A 12,909-nucleotide genomic window follows, 5' to 3' on the forward strand; every position below is an offset into this window, starting at 1 on the left:
AAACAGCTTCCAGAGACACATTGCTTTTGGCTTTGTGCATCTAAGCATGTCATATAACATATCAGTGTTGTTAGATCTTGTATCACTACAATACCCATGTCATGTATACTGAATTTGATTATAAGGTATTTTTTTGTATTTTAAGCACTCCTTTTCCATAAATTTCAATGTATACAGGCCAGAGGATAAGAATAAATCATAAGAATTGCCTTTTACTGTGCAGTTATTCTTATTGCAATTAACTTTTATTTATAGAAGGCAGCAAGAGGTAAGAGGGCCTTGCTCATAAATTTACAATCTATAGAAAAATAGGATTCTGATACATCATAGTTACCTACCCTCCCGGAGTGTCCGGGAGACTGACGGATTTCTTAGAGTTCTCCTGGACTCCCGGTAGAGCAGGGCAACCTCCCGGTTCCTGGCCACTTAATTCATTAAGGGGCGGGGCTTAGGATATGATTCATGTGTCATCATGGCCCCATCCCCTGACGTAATAGGCTAGAAATTGTGATGTCTGTTTAGGGGACGGGCCCAAATTACACAATATGTCGAGCCCCGCCCCCACCCCACCCCTGGATCTCCTGGAGGCCAAAAGTTGGCAAGTATGTGACACATGAGGTTAAGTGCCACATATTGCATAATAGTCCATACAGATTGTGATGGGGAAAAAGTGCTTATTGGGCTATATGATCCAGGCATACAGCAATGTTGGTTTGTGGGTCAGATAGTTGTTTGAGAGTAGAGAGAGAACAGATGTATGTTTGAGTGAACTCTGATTGTGTTTAAAAACGGCCGCTCTGTGTTTAAAACACAATCCACTGCATGAAAGATTAAAAAGCAGAAAGACACTAAAGCAAGCCAACACCGATGATAATAGATCCTTACAGGATGGATATATTTCAGTGTCGGACACACAGAGGTGATACTGAAACCAAAAGAAGCTTATTGATTGTGCAAGATAAGTTGTATAGATGGAGAAGAGCAGATGACCTAGGACTGAGCCTTGTGTTCCAACAACTAAATGAAGAGGGATCCAGAGAAACAAACACTGAAGGAATGTATGGTCAGGTGGGATGTGAACCAAGATACAATTTTCCTAAGGAATGCAGTGTTTGTGTGGGACTTGAGCGGTTAGTCAGTGCAGTCTCAGTGGAATGTTGGGAATGACTGAAGAGGATCCAGTAGGTTGTGTGAGGAAAGGAAGCCGGGGTTGAGAGACATCTCAAGCGTGGGAGTTTTGATATTGGACAGTAATCTAGGAATTTGCAAGAGAAGGTGCCAGAGGCTACAGCTGCTCGCGGAATACCAAAACTGTAAGTGATGTCACCAATGTGTTTGACCAATGCCGCCATAGCACCACTACGTTTGTAAGACTGATAGACTATTTATATCATCACTGACGTCTCACTAGGATGTTACAAGTTTGCACAAGCAATAAAAGTCATATTTGACCGACCCATAGTCACCAATATTATACATTATCGAATACACTCAGGCGCACTGGGGATACCTCTTCTGTATTTAGTTTCCTTTAGTGCTGTTCTAGCAGCACAACTTTAATAGGGCCCATGAGTCGAGTTACCACTCTGCTGTTAATTGGTAACCATTACACATGCAGATATAATTCCATTCTTTGCACGTAGAAAGAAGATCTAATTAACTGTACCATCCAGGAGTCAGCCAAGTAGAAAAATACTACTGTTCAATATACTCTTTTAAAATTTGTGTTAGCCATTAAAGATTGCTCGAGACGGCAGACGTCTGCCAGGAGCACTAATTAGTGTTACACTTTACATCTTCTGGTGCATTACGGCGTAATCATCATGAGTATTCGTTCAAATGTAATTCCTGAATACAATGCTAGACCTTTCATCAGAATACATTAACAACCATAATATAATTAGTTTTCCACTAAGAAACATTATAGTTGGAGTTTAGAAGTAAGCGACACAGAACGTGTGTTGCTACGTAACAGTGATAGGGAGAGATAGCAGATGAAACACATATGACTGACTTGTGCGTTTGGGACATTTGACCTCCAACTGTTGCTGAATAACCTCCTACCAATCTCATACTAATAACTACAGATTTCATCATTTTAAAACTAAAAACCAGAACACTCGAAAATCACCAATTTCTTTATTCTAGGTGTTAAATGCAATAAAACATTTAATGCATCAGGTTCTCACTAATCCTGATAGTCCAGCTGAATTAATATTTGTACTCTTTAAAGTTGAGTTTTATAAAAGAAATGTTACATACCATACTTTTTCCTTTTGGTTGCTGCACCTGAGACAACCATCCACACTGCCTTCTTGCATGCCACCTATTTGCACACCTATCCAGCCAAACACGTGTCCATGTTCAATGGACGTGCCACTCCAGATGCCCCTGTGACATATGAGCACAGGTGTGCCACATGCCTACTGACATAATCCACCTCATCTATTTAAACCACTTGGTTCTTTGACTCAATCCCTGAGCAACAGGTTACCTGAATGCCAGCTTTAATTCTGCATTGCGGACTGTTTGCATGGCTGTGACACTGACTTTGGCTTGTTCTCTCACCCTTAGCTGCCTTCCCTGCCCCTTTTGTCTGTCCCAGACTACAACTCAAAATTGTTACAAACAACAAGGAACTACACTAAAAATGTCCCATCTCCATCCCTTTAATAGATAAATCGATAGATAGATAGATAGATAGATAATACACACAATTAGAAAATCTGCACGCAGTTTTAGAAAGTTTCTTAACATTTAGACAAATAGACCCTGTGAAAATCTGGAGTCTTAACAGTACATATGCGATTGTATGCGTGTGGATTTGTGAATCATTGAGTGCAGTTTATTTTCTCACCAATAGGGACACCATAGAGCACACCCAGCTTACTATATAAGCCTTAGCGGCCATCTTTGTTTTGGGCGCTAGTTCTTCACTATTTTATGTAGGACTGACAGCGGCTCTTCACGAACCAAAAGAACGATGACTAGTAACACAGTAACATTACTAGGCTGAAATATAACTCGAGAACTACAAGACGGGCGATACTCTTCTTGCCGGAGTACGGGATTATACATGACGTCACTTCCGGGAGATCTGTTGCCATAGCAACGAGTCGCTGTAAAATCGCAGGTTCATTTTCAGTACATACATTTCTCTAGGTTGATATATTATATTTCGTATGTTTCTATATTGTTAGATATATTGTGCATATATTTATATATTGTTAGATGTACTGCATATAAGGCTGCTACAACTATCTATAAATCAGACTTCTGTCTGTAGAAGTTTATTTACTATCAGATACATGTGCCTGGGACATGTCCACTTCTGCTGCTGGTGGGTTGATAAGTTTATACATATTTTCCCCCTGTTTATATTCAATGGGGTAGCAATAGTGCATGTAAAGCTAAGAACACAGATGATTACACCGCATTCCTTATATGTTTGCAATGAAATGGTTGTTTAACTTCTAGCTTTTAATTGTAATCTTCTCATAGTGCATTACCTACAGACTCTTCATCAACATAAGTCCTGCTGTAGTGTCGTGTACATTTTATATAGTGGTCCAACTGACATTTTATTGCACAGACCTAACCTACTGAAGCCACATCAATATACAGGTAAGGCTAATGCCACTATTTACATCCTATTAGGCAGTAACAGATTTGATTATCTAATTTATTGGGTGCAGTGAACACATTTCCCCCATATATTTGCATTGGTAAATTATTTAGTGCATACATAAAAAATAAAATAAAAACTACTTAGACATTTTGCTCATGATGCCACCTGATGTGTATGTTACTACCAATATTGGTGCACATGCAATTCTACTAATTGCAACTTGCAGTTCTAATTAACACATTAATGCCATTAGTTATATAAATGCCCACTTTATAATAAGCCTGAAGCCATGATTTCTTGCTATAATACAATCCACTAGGCCCATGAGTGGAATCTCTTGGTTTAAAATAAAAAAAAAAACTACTGGTCTACAGGGCAAATGGTGTTTTGTGATATCAAACCGGCTGTTCTTGTACTGCTGCGGACCTGTATATGTGTCTGGACTGGATCACAATGACTTTGACTGCAGGGGTGCAAAATGTTGCCCCTTTTGATGGTTAGGGCAGTTCTTGCTGATTGAAGGACAGGTGCAGATATATGATTTGTATTATACCCACTTGTAAAAACAGAATTTATTGCAAGATGAAATATTGACATTAGCTTCAGAGGGTGGAGACTGCACATCTGGAGGTGTTCTAGGATTAGCATGTGGCCATAGGGCCTCTTTCCTCCTGCACAAAAACCTGATAACCTCTAAAAGTGGTAATTAAGAGGTGGGTAGTATAGTAATACTTACTGAAGTGCATTGTTCTCCCAGGGCCGTAACTAGGGCTGTGTGATAGGGGCAACCGCACAGGGCGCAACGCTGAAGGGGGGCGCAATTTAGGAATATTTTAGGTTAATTTGGTTAAAATTGAGGGCTAGGGGGGCGGCATTTGTCTTTCTCGCCCAGGGCACTAGAATTCTAAGTTACGGCTCTGTGTTCTCCACATGAGTAAAGCAATAACCCAGGAATGGCATTGCCTATAGCTCTAAATTTTGGGAGACCTCCCAGACTCTCAGGAAGGAAGGTTAAATCCCCGGATCCCCGCTGTGCCTTCTGCTCTGTACTACATGAATGTTATGTCTACACTTTTCTGACCCCATGCAATGTCACTAGATATAGATCTTGGGGATGATTCACGGTCAGACGTAACTTGCAGTTTGAAGAAGAGCACAGAACTGCTGCATAGTTCCGTCCGTATACAAATCCAAATCGATTTGAATCTGGGTGTAAGTACACTCTGCCTATAAGTTACTTGCTGTATGCAGATACAACACTATGCGGTGTTCTTTGTGGGCGGACATGAATTGCATGTAATTGTTTTCATTGACGTAAGGTCCGTTTCTGGGCATGTGCAGAGTTATGTCTAACAAAATCCAGCAGACAAACAGACTTACATCCGAACATGAATCGGGTCCCTTAAGGCCATCATTACATACAGTCACCTTCCTCCTCACTGACATGTCCACTGTCAGCTACACGTGGGGCCAAGGTGTTACTTACATAATCTCCTTGAAATGCTTTCTCAAATGTAGGCAAATATACATAAGGGGAAATCCAGGTTTGGACAAACCCTCTTATCAAATCTGTCCCCCACTCATTGTATCAATTAGAGGGTTACTTCCCCCATTTCCTGAACCTGGGAGCAGTATTGTATTGTGAGCTCAAAACAAAGAAGGATCAAGTCCGACCGTATAGTCCTTTCCCATTGACTGAATAGATGAACTGTTTAGCTCTCTTCACAGTATAGTGACTTCTGGCTCCAAGTAATGATGGTGACCCAGTGACCACGTATTACCTACATTGGGTGACCCACCTATTGCCTTCATTAGGGGGGAGCTGTTAAGAATAGGGGGCAACCCCTTTAATCAAAAGTTTATTTCTTTTATGGAAGCAGCCTTCCATAAAGAATTAAATATGATATGCTGCTCTGCATTGTGGGAGAGTTGTATTGTTTATCTCAGTGATGGGCAACAGGGGGCCCTAGAGTGCATGCAGACATCCTAACCTTCCCCATGTAACCCCCCTCCTCCCGGATCCTTCCCTCTTTATTGTTAGACTTGTTTCTTATATCTTGTAACACTTTTGTAAAATGATATGTTATTACAGTTATTGTTACAGATTTGTGACTGTAATGTATTGTTTTAGCTTATTACTGTCATTAAGGGTCATGTGCGGCACTTTTGAAGGGTAGGTGTAGCCCCAGAACTGTATCATGTTGCCTATCACGGCTTTACATGATTCATTCTGCTGGTACTTTCTGATTGCTGTATCTGCATCCATTCAGAACCTTATGAAGCATGTATGTGTGATATCTTCCTACAACAACAAACACAATGTATTTTCCCTTTAAACTATAAAACAAACTCCAGTAATATTCTGTCCACACTGTTAGCTTATTATATTTATTTCTGTGTTGTTTCTATACACAGAACAATGTTATGTGGTAGAACTTTGCTACTACACAAGGTCATAATTCATAGTTTGTTTAAGGAATACTATAAACCTGGAAAAATATCTTTACAGCGAGGGAGATAGAGATAGATTAGTGTAATAGATTTCCAGAACATGTAATGACTAATCATCATCATCATCAGTTATTTATATAGCGCCACTAATTCCTCAGTGCTGTACAGAGAACTCGCTCACATCAGTCCCTGTCCCATTGGAGCTTACAGTCTAAATTCCCTAACACACACACACACACACACACACACACACACACACACACACACACAATCAAGTTTGATAGCAGACAATTAATAATAAATATAAATGAATTAGAACTGCACTTACACAGACATAAGGTCATGAAGGACTTTATAGATTTTCTACCTCTAAATGACTTTTATTTATTGGCTAGTACATGCCCTCTTGCAAGTATTACTAAATGTATTGCTTTACTTTCTACGGTCTTTCTGTGCTTTACAGCCATGTTTTTACATCACCAGGCAATGCGTTGTTTTCTTTGCCCTGTGGATACCACGCAGGTCGGCGGTGCTGTCTGTACTGGATACAGTGGTATCTATAGATCAGCTTTGTGTTGTCATTCAGGGCAATGAGAATAGATATCTGTCTGATAATATAAAGACATAGCTAAAAAGCAAAGAAGAAAAAACGTCTTATTAGTAAAAATCACAGAAAAGCATGTACTGAGAAAAAAAAAAATTAAATATAAGTCTCGCACATAAAAAACAGAAACTGAAATAGGCATTTATAATGGGCCAGTGAGAGGGAGTGATGAATGCAAGTGAACAGGGACACATCCCAGAATCGCTGGCAGTGCCAGTGGCCTGGACACCACCATTTAGCCAAAACTAGATAATGCTTACACTTTCATTTGTGGTATCGTGTATCCTTCCAATTATATTGTTAAGAATTAGAGATGTTCGGGCTCGGGTTTTCTGAAAACAGAGCTCACCCGAACATCGTAGATCCGAGTACCGAGCTGAGCCGGCTTGTTACCTTCGCGCTTCATTGGAATCAAGGTAAAATGTCATTGTTGCGTCGTCGGATCTCATGGGTTTTGGATTCCATAAGTTCCTCCCTCCCCAGGAGATCCAGCGCCATTGCTCACACAGAAGCAGGGGTAGCAGTGTTCTTGTCATTCTCCAGTCTCCAGTGACATTGCTCATACAGAAATCGGAAGGGTAGCTGTGTTCTTGTCACTCTCCAGTGACATTGCTCATACAGAAATAGGAGGGGTAGCAGTGTTCTTGTCACCTGACAAAAACTGAATGCAATTAATGTTATTGAGGTTAATAATAATAGGAACAAAAAAAAGTGCCAAATAATGTGATTTTATCATTTTTTAGCAACTTAAAAAAAAATAAAAAATATACAGATCCAAAACGAAAACCAAAACACGGGGGTCAGTGAACATCCCTATTAACAATCCAATAACAATACCAGTTACATAAGCCCCAGTTATTGTGATCTGATAGAATATCACATGCCATAGCTTGGTTACTGTTGTGATATATAATAATGTGGAATACACAAAAAGAAAACTTGCACAGAGGACGTACAGAATGACAGTATGAGTTATTAAATAAATACTTCAGCTCTAATCATGTCTTGTTCTGCAGAGCTGTAAAAATACCGATGGCAGACGTGAGGGATTTGGTGACGAGTTATCCAGATGTCTCCAGCGTGGAACAGGACAGAGCTGCGCGAGTTATCCAGCAGGCTTTTCGCAGGGTTCTAGTAAGCGCTAACATTGCACAATGAGCTCAACAACTGTGGCGTCACATTGTCATGTCAGCTGTGTAATCAAATCACCACAAGAGGAAGTTGTCAGGTTTACAGACATTTTAATATTCAATAAAACATGCACAAATGATGCTGCCAATGTTTCATGTTAGACACAGGTTATAGTTGTTTGTGCTTCATTACTTGTACACAGTACTGTTATATCCTGCCCCAGGGATTTTATAGGTCCTGTGTATGTATATATATATATATATATATATATATATATATATATATATATATATATATATTTTTGATGTTCATGGCAATTTGGTATATGATAAATATGGCAATACAGGTACCATTTCTAGACTTTCTAAATAGTTATTGGGTAGATGTGCTCACTAGTAAACCCCTGGTCAGATAGCAGTATTTAGAGTAATTGATTGCAGAAATCAATTGAAGTTGGTGTATCTGGTGGAAGAGGCCATGATTGGATGTTAGCGTCACATGATCAGCTCATATGATACCTAGGGACAACCTCTTGGGCTAAGTATACTGCACCGCATGTGAGTGTCCATGATAAATATTGTGATGCAGGCTGGAGTTTTCTACTTCTCTAAAGCAACTTGAGTCTCCCAGAATGTCCGGGAGACTCCTGATTTGAATGAAACATCCGAACTCTACGTAGAGAGCAGGTAATTCTCCCACAAGGGCAGCAGCCTGCCTGTCAGAAAGGTGGGCAGGAATATATAGCGATAACACATTGTGTCATCGAGCCACACAAACCCTCAGTGAGGACCAAGGGGCCATAATTAACATGCTCGTAAGCATTTGCCCCACTTACTTGATGATGCAAATAATGTTATCAGGTCATGCCCGCCTCTTCTTTTTTCTACCCGCCACCCACATCTCCTTAAGGTGTGAACAATAGGCATGTATTCTTTAAAGACGCGTTTATAAAGGAACAACTGGTGCACCGCAATTCACAATGTATTGATACGTGGTGAACATTTAGGACTGGAGACATTTGTTGGTAACTCAGACTTTATAAAGAAAACTATATAAGTTCTGGAATCAGAAAGTGGAGGTAAATTGCTCTTGAAACAATGCTAAAGTAACTCAGTATTCTATAACAATACCAGGTCAGAACCATACATTGCTAGTCATTGTTCAAAATATAAAATTTCTTTATATACAGTCCACATCCACTTTCTCCACTATTACAGGACACCCCCTTTAGTATAACTACATTGTCATTTTTCCAAATATTTATGTGCAATACATTATAGTTTACTAAGCTGTATATTTTCTTATTTAGATGTCTGTAGCACCACTTAAGAAATGATTTAAATCAGTATATTCTGTACTGAGACATCTATACCCTGCATTACAGAATCCATAACGGACTCACCTTTTTTATTTTACTAGCACTTAGTGTTGAGTGTTTAGGTTACCAGCGGATGCCGTCATATTATAGTAATCTAATATATATAAGCCTAGTGGCGTGTGTTAGTCTGTGTGTGGAAAAAAACAACAAACTGCAGCGCCACCTGCTGGGCGGAGTTATACACTGACCTACTAAATTCTTACTGTGTGTGGGAAAAAAACTCAGAAAGGGCTGAAATTTGGTATACTAAGATGTTTTTCATTTGTTAATTTAATTTAATTGTTAAAAGTGTTTATAAAGATTTTAAAAATATATATATATATTTCTTGAAGTAGAAGTGACATTTGGGAGTGGTTGGTGGTTGCCGGGGGTGACTGTGGGGAGTGGTTGGTGGTTGCCAGGGGTGACAGAGCGAGAGGAGTGTGATACTCAGGACCGCTGAGAGAGATCCCTGTGTCTGGATAGACATCTGGATAGATGTGGCGATTAAGATGAAGGATGAGGTGATGGAGAAAAATGATGAGGTGGTGACATGTGGACAAAACCACGTTAAAAAAGGGCGCTTGCGTCGGGAAGTAACACTCTTCCCCTGAGGAGGCCTGGGCTAGGCCCAAATGCATGACAAGAACCTTTTTAACACCTTAAGTAGCTTGATTTGACTAGAATGCATGAGTATCATGCACGGGTTAACTTGTATAAAAGTAAAAGCCTAGCGGCGCGTGTGTGTGTGTGTGAAAAAAACTATTTTCTCAGAAAAGGGTCATCCAATTGACCTGAAATTTGGTATACTGACATTATTTGACAAAAAAAATTAGAATAGTGAAGTCAGTTAACTTCCATCATCCCCCCTTCCCCCCGTGGGAGGGGTAGTAAAGGCTAAATTTACGAGTTGAGGGGTCAAACTCATTTTCGTGAGGTAATTTTACCTCATGAACACACATTAAAAAGGGCGCTTGCGTCGGGAAGTAACGCTCTTCCCCTGAGGAGGCCTGGGCTATGGCCCAAATGCATGACAAGAACCTTTTTAAGACCTTAAGTAGCTTGATTTGACTATGCATGAGTATCATGCACGGGTTAACTTGTATTCATATATAATGCAATTTTTCACATCTGTATGCAAAGCCATTTAGCAGGCATCACATACAGTGTCCTATTATAAAATACCATGTGGCAGCTCAGAAGAGCGTAATAAATGTGACACCCACCACATGTCATCTCTATCTGTTTGTGTAAAGTAACACCCGTGTTTACACACGGCTTAAACCTGTCCCTAGGAAAGACAGTAAAACAAGTACAATTAGCTAGCACCTGTACATAGTATTCTAGTAACTGCCTGTAAATGTCTCAGTGTATATAACCGATATATATGCAAAACAATGTAATAAATATCACATACACGGTATCCTATAAAAAATGCAATAACGTCCGGAGCTACCATGGGTTTGAAAACAACCAGGACAGTATCTAAGTGTCATTTGTATGTTCTCCCGTGTTTCCATAGGTTTCCCTTAAACTCCATAGGAATACTGGCTTCTGTTAGCCCTGTTGTATGTGTGACACTGTGTAATATGTAGGCGTTATATAAATATTGGGTAATAAATAATAATAAAATGGAAGCTGTATCTATACCTCCTAACATTTATCCAGACAGGAAAAGGGACACAATAAGCCCACCCGAAAACCACACCCCAATGCACACATACTCTGCCCAATCATATCCATTTTCCAGTGAAGCCCCACCCACTTCCTCTGTGTGCACGAATCGGGTCAGTATGCTGTAGTCTGAGTGTTTACAATACAATACATTGATTTACTATGAACCATTGATATTGCTGAGCCATGAGGTACCTTGTGCCTCAAGTGATCTTAATACTTCCTAGTAAGATTCTTGTGTTGTTTAACACCCACAAAATAGCTGCCTTTGCTTTGTATAGTTTCCAGGTATATGCTTTTTATTGTGGTGGCATTTACACAATCAGAAGGTGAACTTCTCTCGTCTCAATTTACTATTACAATTTCCCTGGGCAGCTGAGTGTTCGGTGTCCGGTGGTACTGGCTGACAGCTATATGAGGAGTCTTAGTACTTCGCCAGCCAGTCTTAGGTCCATCTGCACGGACCTGGGCTTCCAATTCCACTTTCGTAAAATAAAAAAAAGAAACAGAAATACAAATATAAAAATAAGAAAAAAAAATAGGGAAAGGTAATTGGAGAACTGCCACTGTGCATGGTAAATAGGGGAAAGTGATCACCAGAGAGAGAGGGCATGGTAAATAGGGAGAAGCCATATCTCCAGGGAAAACACCAGGGGGGTAAATGTATCAAGCTGAAAGTTTCTGGCGGGTTTGAAAAGTGAAGGTGTTGCCTATAGCAACCAATCAGATTCTAGTTATCATTTATTTAAGACATTCTACAGAATGACAGCTAGAATCTGATTGGCTGCATCTTCACTTTTCAAACCCGCTGGAAACTCTCAGTTTTATACATTTACCCCCAGGGCTTTCTCCCTATAATACATAGGCCCTTAGTTCTCAACAACCATTGAAGAATGCACAAAGGAACTGCTTCAAGTTAGTAGCTCTTCCCATTGCTAGGTGTACATGGTTCTGTTACTTTATAAGGTCGCACTAGCACACTTTATAAAATGGGTAAAGGGCAATGGTGTGTTCTATCCCTGAGCAACCAATCAGCTTTTATCAGATTGGTGTAATCAGACCAATGAAACCTGACTGGTTGCTATGGGTTACAGGACGTGGTCTACTTCCAATGTTTTTCTATTGTTTACGGATGATGCTATATCTAACCCATCTATTCACATGACAGAACGATATCCACAATATACACTTGTATGAGCACAATAGGAGTATATAATATTTTAGAAAATTTTTAACATTTCTTTATTCCTTCTTTGATCAGGACATGAATGTTTTTAAATATTTACGAAACCTCATCAATTTTAAAGGTCAGGGGGATCCAAGGCTTTTGCTTCGATGCATTAACCCCAGAGAGGTGAGTACCTCCTTGCCAGCTGTTCCCAATTTACAATTACATTTTTGTCTCTGGTTTTCACTATTGAGCAACTGCACAGTACGATTTCTGTTTTTCATTAAATCAGTAAATGATATATATTTTTATTATCAATTGTGAATCTCTTTTATAATTTTTATTAAAAATGAGTATTTTAAAGTCAACTATGTGCAATTATATTTATATACAGTGAACATGTCATGATGGGGGTTGTAGTGCACCTATACTGCGTGCGATGTGTCTATATACACCGGCCCAGCAGTGAGGTGTCCCTGGAAATGATTTTCATATGTAGATAACTGCCTGGTATAACTGATGCACAACCCACAGACCACATGAAACCCACCAGGAGTGAGACCCGGGATGCCAACAGTATTATTTCTGTCCAGGTCTTCTGCAACTCTGCCGTAAACCTGAGCTTATGGAGTGCCCCCACTGCAACTCTGCCACCCTAAACCCAGCCCTATGCGGTGCCACCCCTGCAAATCTACAGTCCTAAACTTAGGCTACGTGGTTCTGCCCCTTGCAAATCTGCTACTCTAAACCAAGGCCTCTGTGATGCCAAATCTTTTAACTCTGCCACCCTAAGCCTGGGTCTATTTAGTGCTGCCCCTGAGTCAAGGCTCATGTGGTGCTGCACCTTCAGCTTTGGCACCTTGACCTATGGGATGCCAACTCTGCTGCCTTAAGCC

The 12,909-nt window shown here is 40.0% G+C and overlaps 1 protein-coding gene across 4 annotated transcripts in view; it reads left to right on the forward strand.

Annotated features, from left to right (window-relative positions):
- Positions 1 to 2,917: 2,917 nt before the first annotated feature.
- Positions 2,918 to 12,909, forward strand: part of C2H11orf65 (chromosome 2 C11orf65 homolog) — a 28,937-nt gene continuing 18,945 nt past the window's right edge. For all 4 annotated transcript variants that reach the window (XM_075198899.1, XM_075198900.1, XM_075198901.1 and 1 more), the window contains exons 1-4: positions 2,918 to 3,133; positions 3,502 to 3,624; positions 7,700 to 7,817; positions 12,107 to 12,199. In XM_075198899.1, coding sequence (XP_075055000.1) covers positions 7,716 to 7,817; positions 12,107 to 12,199 — 195 coding nt within the window. In that variant the 5' untranslated portion in view covers positions 2,918 to 3,133; positions 3,502 to 3,624; positions 7,700 to 7,715. The remainder of the gene's footprint in view (positions 3,134 to 3,501; positions 3,625 to 7,699; positions 7,818 to 12,106; positions 12,200 to 12,909) is intronic.

This window comes from Mixophyes fleayi, chromosome 2 (genome assembly GCF_038048845.1).
Source record: "Mixophyes fleayi isolate aMixFle1 chromosome 2, aMixFle1.hap1, whole genome shotgun sequence".
In the NCBI taxonomy this organism is placed as follows: domain Eukaryota; kingdom Metazoa; phylum Chordata; class Amphibia; order Anura; family Limnodynastidae; genus Mixophyes; species Mixophyes fleayi.